The sequence below is a fragment of the Chelonoidis abingdonii genome, chromosome 7 (assembly GCF_003597395.2).
Source record: "Chelonoidis abingdonii isolate Lonesome George chromosome 7, CheloAbing_2.0, whole genome shotgun sequence".
Lineage (NCBI taxonomy): Eukaryota > Metazoa > Chordata > Testudines > Testudinidae > Chelonoidis > Chelonoidis abingdonii.
Window position 1 is genome coordinate 76,501,777 of NC_133775.1, and position 12,955 is coordinate 76,514,731.

The window sequence follows — 12,955 nt, forward strand, 5'->3', positions numbered from 1 at the left end:
GTGAGAACACAAGTGAATCAGTGTAAAGGCATGTAAGGTACTATTCTTTAAGTAAATGAGGAAATATTCTTGTGTTTGTACTGTTTTTGGTTACCAAAACACCTGAAAATACGACTAAATACTGATGCAATATTAAATGCATTTTATCATCTGAAGGACTATGTATAAAAGACTTATCACTTAGATGGATTGCTCTGAGTATCAGAGTAGCAGCTGTGTTAGTCTGTATCTGCAAAAAGACCAGGAGTACTTGTGGCACCTAAGAGACTAACAAATTTATTTGAGCATAAGTTTTCGTGGACTATAGCCCACTTCATCGGATGCTCTGATTATGTTCACTCATCTCTGAATACTTAACTTACTTTTTTATTATTTACTCCTGTTAAAGCCTCAGATATCATCCAGCTAACTGGATTCTTTTCTAGTTTTGGTACAAATAATGTTAACTATGTGTTAATAGAACCTAGTACTATCAAACTTGAGCCAGAAAGAATGCAGGCCGACTTTCAGAACCCAGGTTATTTTTCAGCTCTAAAATGGAGCAAATCTGATATGAAGACATAGAACATTAAAACAACGGCACTGAAAAAATTTGCATCAGTTGTCACAGGTTAACAGTTCAGTGGAGAAATTGGAGCGAAGGCATTTTTGCCCCCCACAAGCTCCTCCGTGGGTTAATTTTAGTCTTGGAATTGAGGTACAAGACAACTACAGCATTTAGCATTTGACATCTCATTCTGTTACCACTGAATAATACTATCAGTCAAAACTAATGAACTTCTTCCATTGAAACAGTGGAGATAATGCACACTAACACGACAATGACAGCTGTGCAGCTTTATTGTTTCAGATCATAACCTTTTCTCCATGTTCCCACTCTCCACCAATATCTCAGTGATTTCCTGTACTCCAAATTAAATATAACAAATCCAAGTGAATACATGAGAGGTTTCTGATGTTTAGTTTTGTCTTGCAACATGGACTCAAGAAGGGAAGTATTTATGTTTAAAGAAGAAAAAAGGGTTCTGCTCATGCACGAAGATTTTAGCTTTGAAAAAAATATTACTTAAAAGAAACCAAAATACCCTATTAGGCTTTTCAGTGACTTTTCCTCCTAAGATATGTGAAGGATCGGTCAACGGATTTCCCCATTTAGACCCTAGTTTCAACTTTAAGTGGCTTGTTTGCACTGACTTTGCTCAGCAGCACTCCTTTTCAAAGCAAGGTTGCTTCTGAATTCCAATCTGAAACAGAGAAGCCTGCAAAAATGGTGCGTCTTCTGTTATCTCAGTTTTGAGGGCTCTATTTTATTTTAAGTAAGTTCAGCAGAAAAACACTTGAGTGTTTTAACATTTTGACTTTTTTTAGGTCACTTATTTGTCACCACTGAACTGCCTTTAGCTACTGGCAGTTGCAATATAGCCATGGAATCCTGACATCATAAATGTGGCTTCTCCACAGCACAGATGAGCAAAGTGAGGGAAAATATCAGGATTCCTGGCACTGCCAGCTCTGCTGATTGCTGCAGGCGTAGAATTAGCAGCTGTACCTCCTTGTCCTGAGAAACAAGACTCATAGAAGGGGATGAATAAAATTAATTTGTAACATGTGAGGGAAACGAGATCCCAACTAATAATGCTGCTCCATGGAAAAGGGGTATATATCAAAGTTTCTTAAAACTGCTTCCTGCAATAGTTTCTCACTTTTTCTCTGCCCTTCCTTAGGCTTCAGTTTAAGCAAGCAAAGGTAACAAATGAGTATTATGAGGGTTGTTACAGTCAGTGATGTGCTGGGATTACATACTGCAAATTTAGTCACCACCAAGACATTTGAACCAGTGGACAATATGAAACCTCTACAGGAAAGGCTCATTTCCAACCTTACAAATATTGCCTTGGGTGGAGAGATGTTCACTGTTGAGGCATGGGAAGAAGGGGAGAGGGATAGAAAACCTTACATCCCTTTTGTTATCACTAAGCTCTGGTTCATATTAAGGTCTGAAGAGCCCACGTGTAAGCCTGATGCTTCCTCTTTGTGCCTTCAAATCACTGCAGGTGCCCTTTTGCTCCTTCAGGTAATACCATTTAGATGACTGCCTCCTTATCGGGTAGGGAGATATCCAAGTTTGTTTAATTGCATTTGCAAATTGCAGGCACAGAAAAGGAAATAAAATTCTAACAAGCTAGCCCCCGTTTATCTATGCTGCCTGGTTTCTCAGGTTCTCTAAGAACAAGGCGAGTCTTAACATCCCGATCACCTAATCTCATTTTCAAGAAACTGGTATGAAATTTTTGTAAAGTTTACTTAAGATTTGAGAAATTAAGTTGGAAGTCTCCTTTCCTTAAATAAAAAATAAAGTCAAACATAGCAAGAGTTAATTTGCTATTGTCTAAACCAAGGGTCGCCAGTTTTAGCATATGTATAAGCATTGCATTATGAATAGATGCATCATTAAGGATGTTTAGCACTTCAGGTCTAATTATCAGTGATGCACAGACCTATTTGGTGAAATTTGCATTTTAAGATAAAACATACATACAGCAGACATTTTGAAGTCCTCTATAAACTCATTAACAGCTTTCAGATGCATCATTTTAATAAGCTGTCAGTGAAAAATCTTATACTCTCTACTCTGTGTAGGAACGACATATTTTCTGAAGTTCAATAAATGCTGAGTAAAGTAAATTAAAGTAGAATGCTGTAAAAATAAGTTAAATACAAAGTCACTCACTCTGATCATCAACACAGCTTTTCTGATATCCCGAATTCCATCATACACCAATCGTGAAGCATCAATAAATTCGTTTTCATCCATTGGCTGAGCAGGGTCAGAACTAAGTGCTTCCACAGCAGCTTCCACTTGCTCAGTAAAACGGGGCATAACTGAATTAAGAAAACAAATAAGTCAAGCACATTCAGCAATGTTGCCCCTACTCCCTGGCCCCAATGTACTCTAATGAAAGATGGGCAAATTTTGTGGTACTCAGGTTGACACTAGAAATTCTGCAGCAGGTTCAGTTAATTTAAAAAAACTGAGGTTATTAAAGACAGAAAAAGCTAACAATCAGTTAATAGCTCAGGTTTTCTTTTGATATTAATTGCAGTTTACTTTATGATGTCACCACATTTTTAGTTTCAAATATGCTCCACAGCTGCATGGCAGAGGATGTTGGGGGAAAAACCAGCCGATTTATAGTACTATACCTGGGTGGTATGGGAGGCACTTGGCGATTGTGAGATAAGGAGGAAATATTTGCTAAAAATGATCAGCAGGGAAATATTTAAGAGCTAACTTAAAACTAAACCTAAAAATGACAGTTTAATACTCTACTGAAACAAAGGGCATTCATAACCTTCAACAGCTTTTGTTTCAGGCTCTATATGGACTCAAGAATAGAACATTGGATTGGTTTCCATCTGTTTTTTTCAGCGTCCTCTTTGGTTTTTGGGTTTTGTTTTGTTTTTAGCTCTCATGATTGCAATTTTAAAGACACACAAGCTCAAATTCTGAAGCATCATTCTGTGAAGAAGTATGGAGCGATGCAAGTCACTGGACCCTACAAGTCCATATCATAAGCCCAATTTCAGAAGTGGCACAAACACAGCATATATTTTTCTACAATGATTATATTATATTTATTCTTGATCACAAATATTTGCACTGTAAAAAACAAAATAAATAGTATTTTTCAATTCACCTCATACAAGTACGGTAGTGTAATCTCTTTATCATAAAAGTTGAACTTACAAATGTAGAATTATGTACAAAAATAACTGCATTAAAAATAAAAAAATGTTAAACTTTGACTGGACTTGTAGGTTCTAGTCCTACTTCAGCCAATCACTCAAACAAACTTGGTTACAATTTTCAGGAGATAGTGCTGCCCGCTTCTTGTTTACATCACCTGAGAGCGAGAACATGTTTGCATGGCACTGTTGCAGCTGGCCTTGCAAGATGTTTACATGCCAGATGAGCTAAAAAAAGATTCATATGCCCCTTTATCTTCAACTACCATTCCATAGGACATGCGTCCATGCTGATAATGGGTTCTGCTCGATAACGATACAAAACAGACCAAACCGATGCATGTTCATTTCCATCATCTGAGTCAGATATCACCAGCAGAAGGTTGATTTTCTTTTTCAGTGGTTCAGGTTTCGTAGTTTCCGTATCTGAGTGTTGCTCTTTTAAGACTTCTGAAAGCATGCGCTACACCTTGTCTCCCTCAGATTTTGGAAGGCACTTCTGATTCTTAAACCTTGGGGTCGAGCGTTGTAGTTTTTTTTAGAAATCTCACATTGGTATCTTTGCATTTTGTCAAATCTGCTGTGAAAGTATTCGTAAAACAAATATGCTGAGTCATCATCCGAAACCACTATAACATGAAAAATATGACAGAATGCAGGTAAAACAGAGCCGAAGACACATAGTTCTCCCCCCCACCAAAGAGATCAGTCAGAAATTTAATTAAAGCATTATCAGCATGGAAGCATATCCTCTGGAATGCTGGGTGAAGCATGAAGGGGCATATGAATATTTAGCATATCTGGCACATAAATACCTTGCAATGCCGGCTACAAAACTGCCATATGAACGTCTGCTCTCACTTTCAGGTTACATTGTAAAGAAGAAACAGGTAGCAGCATCTCTTGTAAATGTAAACAAACTTGTTTGTCTTAGTGATTGGCTGAACAACAAGTAGGACTGAGTGGACTTGTAGGTGCTAAAATTTTTACATTGTTTTGTTTTTGAGAGCAGTTATATAACAAAAAAACAAATCTACATTTGTAAATTGCACTTTCATGCTGGAGATTGCACTATAATACATGTATGAGATGAACTGAAAAAATACCATTTCTTCTATCATTCTTAAAAGTGCAAATATTTGTAATAAAAATAATATAGTGAGCACTGTACACTTTGTATTCTACATTGTAATACATTTGTATTAAATACAGTGATTTCACTATTTGAAAATGTAGAAAAACATCCAAAAATATTTAATACATTTCAATTGGTATTCTATTGTTTAACAGTGCAATTAATCACGATTATTTTTTTGAGTTAATTACATGAGTTAGCTTCGATTAATTGACAGCCCTACTTTGAATAGAAATACTGCATAGACAAGTTTTATGAAACTGAACCCTTATTCTTGTAAGTTGCACTAATATGTTTGTATCCATTTACCTTTGTAGTTGTATGCGGTTTGAACCCATACATCAGTACTGAGCACTGTTTATTCCTACCTGTATTGGACAACAATTTTGTTGCTTCCAGCACCTTTTCTGTGTAGACTCCAGGTTCATAGTTATCCATTTCGGAAGTTACAACATGAATGACTCTAGCTGCACGTCCACGAATTGCACCAGCTGTTCGGTCTAAACCATCAACATCTTTTTCTTGGAGAGCAATGACACATTTGTTTACATCTTCTAAAATATGATTCTCTGGTGGCAAAAGAAGTAGTATTTAGACATGAACATTTTCCTCTTATTTGTATGTGTGTGTGTGCGCGCGTGCATGTGTAAGTAACACCTCCTAAACAAGCACGTGAAGCTTCAATACCTTCTCTTTAAAATAAGCTCCAACCATACTTTCTGAAGCATTAACTATGTTTTAAACCAGTTTGTTGCAATCAGTGGGCAGATGCCTCTCCAAACTGGCTGTCAAAATCCTCGTTCACGTACTATGTGGAATCCAAATGTATTGCAATCCTAGGGCTTGGTTCTATCAACACAAGAGTTGAGAGTTCCGTTCATGTCTACCCAGCCTTGTCTGCTCTGAGATTCCTTCCTCTGGACTGGACTAGTCCACATCCTTTCCACTTGCCTTGTATGTGGATGGGATAATGAACCACCATGCCTCTGACTCATCCAACCCTTTTAATTTTCTAACAGAATCAACATCTCTTAACAGTATGAGGCTTTTCTAGTATACGTAAACAGCTTTGGACAATCCTGCTATACAAGTCTAGAAATACAAATCACAACTTTACTACATAAGATCATCAAATAATTAATCCCCATCCTATTTTGAAGTTACACAATTAAATGGAACAGAATCTGGAAGATCTCGCTTTCAGGCTCCTTCATTCTTTCAAAAAACCCTCAGAGTTATGCATACCAGAGTTATGAACTGACCAGTCAACCACACACCTCATTTGGAACCAGAAGTACAGAATCAGGCAGCAGCAGAGACAAAAAAAGAGCAAATACAGTACAGTACTGTGTTAAACGTAAACTAAAGGGAAAGTTTAAAGAAAGATTTGACAAGTTAAGGAAACAGGTTCTGTGCTGGTTTCATTTAAATTAAGATGGTTAAAAGCAGCATTTTTCTTCTGCATAATATAGCTTTGAAACTTTACTAAGTTAATGTTTAGTTGTAAACTTTTGAAAGAACAACCATAATGTTTTGTTCAGAGTTATGAACAGCCTCCATTCCTGAGGTGTTTGTAACTACTGTAGATACTATTCACTGGTTCATAAGAGAACGAAAATACTCCAGTTTCGTGATTTTTGTATTTGCTTTTAAAGTAGGGAATCAGATTAACATTATTGAATGAGAAAGTTACAAAATGCTCAAAGAAAAAAACAGTGAAACATGCAGTTACTACTCCTGAGGGAATTCTGCGCCCCCAAAATAAAAATTCTGCACACAATATTTTAAATTTCTGCAAAATGCTGCAAATTTTATTTGTCAATAAATGTGTAGGCTTCAAGGTGGCAATGGGAAGCACAGGACACTGGCTGCATGGAGGTGGGAGATCACCCTGCAGTCCTTCCTGTCTTCCTTCCTCCCCCCAGAGAGAGACTCAGCAGTGATGCTGCACCTATGACACAGCACAAGGGCCAGGCCTGCCCCAGAAACACCCTGGGGCCCTGTCCCTCTGTGCTAGCTGCAGCCACGCAGGCTCAGCCCAGCAGGATGCAAGCTTGGGGCAATCTGGGTGAATGTGGCTCAGTGAGAGATCTGGATACACTGGGGCTCATTGGGGGATCTGGGTGCAGGGGCAATGGGGCTCTGCAGGGGGTCCAGCTAAAGGTGGTTGGGGCTCAGCGGGGGAGTCCGGGTGCAGCTGGTTGGGCTTTGGTGGGGTGAGGGTTCAGGTACAGGAGGATTGATGGACCTACTTAACAGGGGAGCCCCAGCTGCTGCCAAGGGGCTGCCACTTGCTGGGTTATCGCTTCCCCCCCATCTCCATCACTCCCACATCCTCCTTCCCTATTCCATCCCTCTTACTTTCCCCACCACTTGCTCTGCCCCACCACAGGCACTCACCACTGTACAGAAAACAGAGTGCCCGACACACAGACTGGGAAGACAACCAGCAATAGGACTCGGAGAGGCAGCTCTGTGCTCGCAGAAATTTGGGGGTGGTGGGGAGCCACAGTGGCACATGAACCCCTGTAACCTCCCATACCTCGCCTCTGGGGGGGACAATGCCCCCCCAACTACACCCATGGGCCTCTGCAGTGATCTATCCCCCCACACACAGCTGCTCTGGACACCAGAAACAAGGTGCCCACACTGTTGGGGAGCGAGCATGTGACCATTATAGCAGCTTACCTTTGCTTTCCTGTCATTTTCTGTGTAAAATCAACAAAATCTGTGAGCAACATGAATTCTACACATGCACAGTGGCTCAGAATTCCTCCTGGGGTAAATTATAGTAGCCTAGACTGAAATTTTCAAAACTGCCTAAAATTTGGATATCCAGCTCTGAGAGTCTTAGCTCTGATGTTCTGATATTGTTAGATATCAGTTTTGTACACTTATGCCATTTTTACCTAGCATTAACATTTGAACATTGTGCTGCTAGCCAGAAAAATAACTAGCTCTGAAACACTGTACTAGTAAGGCATTTCTGCCCTGTTACTTTCTATAGGTTTAAATGTTTCCTACCACTGTCCTAATCATATTAGACAGCCAACTCACACCTGCAGAGTTCTTTCATTCTTAACACAGATTGTGAAACAATCATTTTCCAAGAATTTACCAATGGTGAAACGGATATTGAGTTAACTGGTAAAAGATCTGTTTAAAACTAGTGGAAGAGACTTGTGCCTAGTCTAACTAAAGTTACACCGGGGGTTAGATCGGCTTAGACCAGGGGTCTCAAACTCAAATGACCACGAGGGCCACATGAGGACTAGTACATTGGCCCGAGGACTGCATTACTGATACCTCCCCCGTGCCGCCCTTGGCCCCGCCCCACTCCACTCTTTCCATGAAGCCCCACCCCTGCTCTGCCTGTTTCCAACCCTTCCCCCATTCCAACTCCTTCCCCAAAATCCCCACCCCAACTCTGCCCCCTTCCTGGCCTCATGGGGTGCAGGAGGGGTGTGATGGGCTCAGGGCAGGGAGTTGGGGTGTGGGTTGCAGGAGGGATGAAGGGTGCAGCAGGAGGTCAGGGCAGGGGATCAGGATGCAGCAGGGGTGCGGCGGGGTCTCAGGGCTGTGGGTTGGGGTGCAGGAAGGGTGCAGGATGTGGCAGGGGGCTCAGGAAAGGGGGTTGGGGTGCAGCAGGGGGTCAGCAGGGGGTCAGGGTGCAGGGTACGGCGGGGGCTCAGGGCAGTGGTTTGGGGTGCAGGAGGGATTTGGCAGGGGGTCGGGGTACAGGGTGCAGCAAGGGGCTCAGGGTAGGGGGGTTGACTGCAGGAGGGGCTCGGGGGGGTGGGCTCTGGCCCGGCATGCACTAGGGGCAGAGCAGGCTCCCTGCCTGCCTGCCCTGTCCCCACACCACTCTGGGAAGCAGCTGGAAAGTGGGGGAGCAAGGGCACGGGGTGTGTGTGTGTTGCTGTTGCTTCAAGCACAGCCTCCAGCATCTTCCATTGGCTGGGAACGGGGAACCGCGGCCAATGGGAGCTGCCGGAGATGATGCCTGAAACAACAGCAACACACACCCCTGTGCCTCTTTTCCCCCCACGTTCTTTTCGCTTCCCAGAGCGGCATGGGGGAAGGGCAGGCCGTCAGGGAGCGCCAGGCCACAGAGAGCCGCTCTAGGTAAATGCTGGGGGAGGGTGGTGGGGCTGTGAGGAGCTCGCGGACTGCAGAAAATAATCTCGTGGGCCGCGTGTTTGAGACTCCTGGCTTAGACATAAGAACAGTTCACTTTGGATGAGGCCAATGGTCCATCTAGCCCAGTATCCTGTCTTCCAACAGTAGTCGATGCTAGAAGCTTCACAAGGAATGAACAGAACAGAGCAATTTATCAAGTGACCATCCCTTGTCATCCAGTCCCAGCTTCTGTCAATCAGAGGCTAGGGATACCCAGAGTTTGGGGCTGTATCCCTGACCATCTTGGCTAACAGCTAATATCCTCCAGGAAATTATCTTGTTCTTTTACTGAACCCAGTTATAGACTTAGCCTTCAAAACGTCTCCTGGCAACTAGTTCCACAGGGTGACTATGCATTGTGTGAAGAAGTATTGCTTTGTTTGTTTGTTTTAAACCATCTGCCTATTAATTTTATTGGGTGGTCCTTGGTTCTTCTGTTATAAGGGGTAAACTTCCTTATTTACTTTCTTCCCACCTTTATGATTTTATAGACCTCTATCAAATTCCCCCGTAGTTGTCTCCTCCCCCGCCCCAAGATGAACAATCAGTCTTTCTATGGAAGTTATTTCAGACCCCCAATCATTTTTGTTGCCTTTCTGTACCTTTTCCTATTCCATTATATATTTTTTAGTTGGGGTGATTAGAACTGCACACAGTATTCAAGGTGTGGGCATACTTAGATTTATAGAGTGACATTATGATATTTTCTGTCTTATTATCTATCCCCTTCCTAATGGTTCCTAATGTTGTTTGCTCTTTTGACTGTCGCTGCACAACCGAGTGGATGTTTTCAGAGAACTATTCACAATGACTCCAAGATCTCTTTCTTGAGCAGTAATAGCTAATTTAGAACTCATTATTTTACATGTATAGTTGGGATTACGTTTTCCAATGTACATTACTTTGAAATTTAGTGTTGATAAATGTAGTCATTTTGTTGCCCAGTCACCCAGTTTTGAGAGTTTTGTAACTCTTCCATTGACCGACCTACCTACCTACTACCTCTAGGGGAGATGGATTACCTAAACCAATTACCTACCCCTCCTAGCATAGACTAGGGGTAGGCAATCTATGGCACTGGTGCCAAAGGCAGCACAGGAGCTGATTTTCAGTGGCACTCACACTGCTCAGGTTCTAGCCACCAGTCAGGGGGGCTCTGCATTTTAATTTAATTTTAAATGAAGCTTCTTAACCATTTTAAAAACCTTATTTACTTTACATACAACAGTTTAGTTATATAGACGTATAGAAAGACCTTCTAAAGACGTTAAAATGTATTACTGGCACGCAAAACCTTAAATTAGAGTGAATAAATAACGTTTCTAGTTACTAGGGTGACCAGATGTCCAGATTTTATAGGGACAGTCCTGATATTTGGGGTTTTTTCTTATATAGGCTCCTATTATCTCCCACCCCTGTCCTGATTTTTCACACTTACTGTCTGGTCACCCTATTAGTGACTCACCAAGATCAGCAGAGACCCTGAAATCTTTCAGCATAATTAAACGTAGTGAGCTAACAATATAGTCTACTTCTCCTATTGTTTAATACCAGTCTCTCTCTTGAGGTGAGATGTTGGGAGGGAATAGGTCATAGTCAACTATTTCTGCAGTTTGAAAACTTTTCCAAGCACATTTACAATTGAAACATGCTGGGATGCCTTATAAAGAAGGATGTTGCACAGCCCTGACAATTTTTATAATTTGTTTATATTAACTGGCACATTCCAAACAGGCCATAAAACATGAGACCATCATTACTTATTCTAAAAACAAGTATCCTTACCCAGAACTATGCGCCTCTATTGCTGTGCAATTTCAACTACCAATACTGTAACAACCATGGAGATGTAAGATGTAGAGCCCCATGGTTTCAATTGCCTTCCAAGCGACTATGAGCTCATCCCAAAGACGAAGTTGGTATTAAAAGTATAGGATGTCAGAATGCAAACATTTATTGTAAACTCCCTTTTAAAATTAGAACTTCAAGTTCTCTCCTACAGTTCCTACATAACTTATCTCCATGAACATCTTTTGAATACTGGTACTTTCACAGCATTTGAGATGCTCAGTCTGTTTGTACAAGGAAAATTGGATCCCTAATTCTCTGCTGGTAGCAGCAAATTATAGTCATCAGGACTCAGGTGTTTACATGGAGGTAAAAATGCCTGCATTATGTCTATACTGTAACCGCTGGTGGAGCTGCACTGGGGAATTATGGATTTTAGTTTCATTATTGCAGACAAATGACTCAGCAAGTATTTGAGACATCTGGTACATAAAGAATACATTTACCAAACTCTTTCAAAAGAAAATTCCAATTTATCGTAATGGGATAAAGAATTTCATTTTGACAAACAGCTTTGTGTGTGTCGTTTACTGCACCTATTAGTTTGTGTTTAGACACTGAGAACAATTTTTATGAGGCAAATTAAATGGATTTATTTTTTTGTTAGTTCATAGCTAATTTGCACTTAATATTTATTTACTATTTCTTTTATCTGTTCATACACAGGTTAGTCTTTAGTGGCTAAAGTGATGATAATGTGTGTCCAAGTCAAGTCTCTGAACGAGAGTAAAGATTAGGAGACTGGATCATGGAGCAATTCCACATAACCATTTTAGCATCTCTAATGTGCATATCAATTTACAAACATTAAACATCTTTTACTATTTATGAATTGCTGTATCTGCCAAATTATATATTGGAAAAAATATATTTACATGATATGGTACCCATTGAAGTTAATCTGCTTCACATTTTATAACTCAACCATGCCTTGCTCTAGTTGCATCAATAGCCCACACTTCACATTTTCACACCTTAACACTGCTGAACTTGCATGCTTACTTGCTTATATATATATATATATATCACATTGATTCAACATTCCATAAAAACTAAATAGCCCCCCGGGGGGAGGGATAGCTCAATGGTTTGAGCATTGGCCTGCTAAACCCAGGGTTGTGAGCTTAATCCTTGAGGCCATCTGGGGAACTGGGCTAAAAATCTGGGGATTGGTCCTGCTTTGAGCAGGGGGTTGGACTAGATGACCTCCTGAGGTTCCTTCCAACCCTAATATTCTATGATTCTCCAAAAAGATGGAGAAAAATAATTTCTAGACTATTGGAACAACTGCTGATTTCCTGAAATAAGCCCCAATATACAGCTGATTGCCTCTTTGCAAGTAGGGAACCATATTGCTACCTGAAACAGCCAGGAAGTCATCGATGGAAGTGATGTCATCTACAGCATCTGTCAATACACGGACTTGCTTTTCCCATAGTTCTTTGAAGAGATCCATGTTTTCTTGTGCTAGTTTACTTTGTGGTTTTGCAGCAAGAGCCAATGCAACATTGATAACCTGTAAAATGTGTTATATGTTCAGAATTTACTCTTTATTTCATGCAATTAAATCAGTAAGTTACATTCAGTCAGTCAGTCAGATAGCCATCAGAGATGGACTAATAAAATATCTGTTAACTATCTGTTTAGTTCAGCCATAATCATGTCCAGTTTGTGTTCACTTCCATGTATATCATGAGCAGTTAATTTTACATGCATGTATACTTGAAGAAAGTTGACGCTAGCTTGTTTGATTATTCACACTATATTCCTGAAGAAGTTGTGCCAAAAGAATAATTCTGCACACAATATTTTAAAATTCAGCAAAATGCTGCAAATTTTATTTGTCAATAAATAAATGTGGATGCTCCAGCACGGCAGTAGGGAGCACAGGAAACTGGCTGCACAGAGGTCAGAGATGATCTTGCAGCTCCCATACTCCCCAGGACAGGGACTCAGCAGTGAGGCTGCACCCGACCCTGACACAGACCCAGAAGCCTTGCTCCTCTGTGCCAGGAGCACCAGGTGTGGGCAGGCAGGCTCAACCCT

At 40.9% G+C, this 12,955-nt stretch overlaps 1 protein-coding gene across 2 annotated transcripts in view; it reads right to left on the bottom strand.

Annotated features, from left to right (window-relative positions):
- The window catches only part of CTNNA1 (catenin alpha 1), a 222,853-nt gene that overhangs the window by 18,494 nt on the left and 191,404 nt on the right, over window positions 1–12,955 (bottom strand). For both annotated transcript variants that reach the window (XM_032795619.2, XM_075068058.1), the window contains exons 11-13: window positions 12,269–12,425; window positions 5,251–5,451; window positions 2,732–2,883 (exon numbers count right to left, since the gene is read on the bottom strand). In XM_032795619.2, coding sequence (XP_032651510.1) covers window positions 2,732–2,883; window positions 5,251–5,451; window positions 12,269–12,425 — 510 coding nt within the window. The remainder of the gene's footprint in view (window positions 1–2,731; window positions 2,884–5,250; window positions 5,452–12,268; window positions 12,426–12,955) is intronic.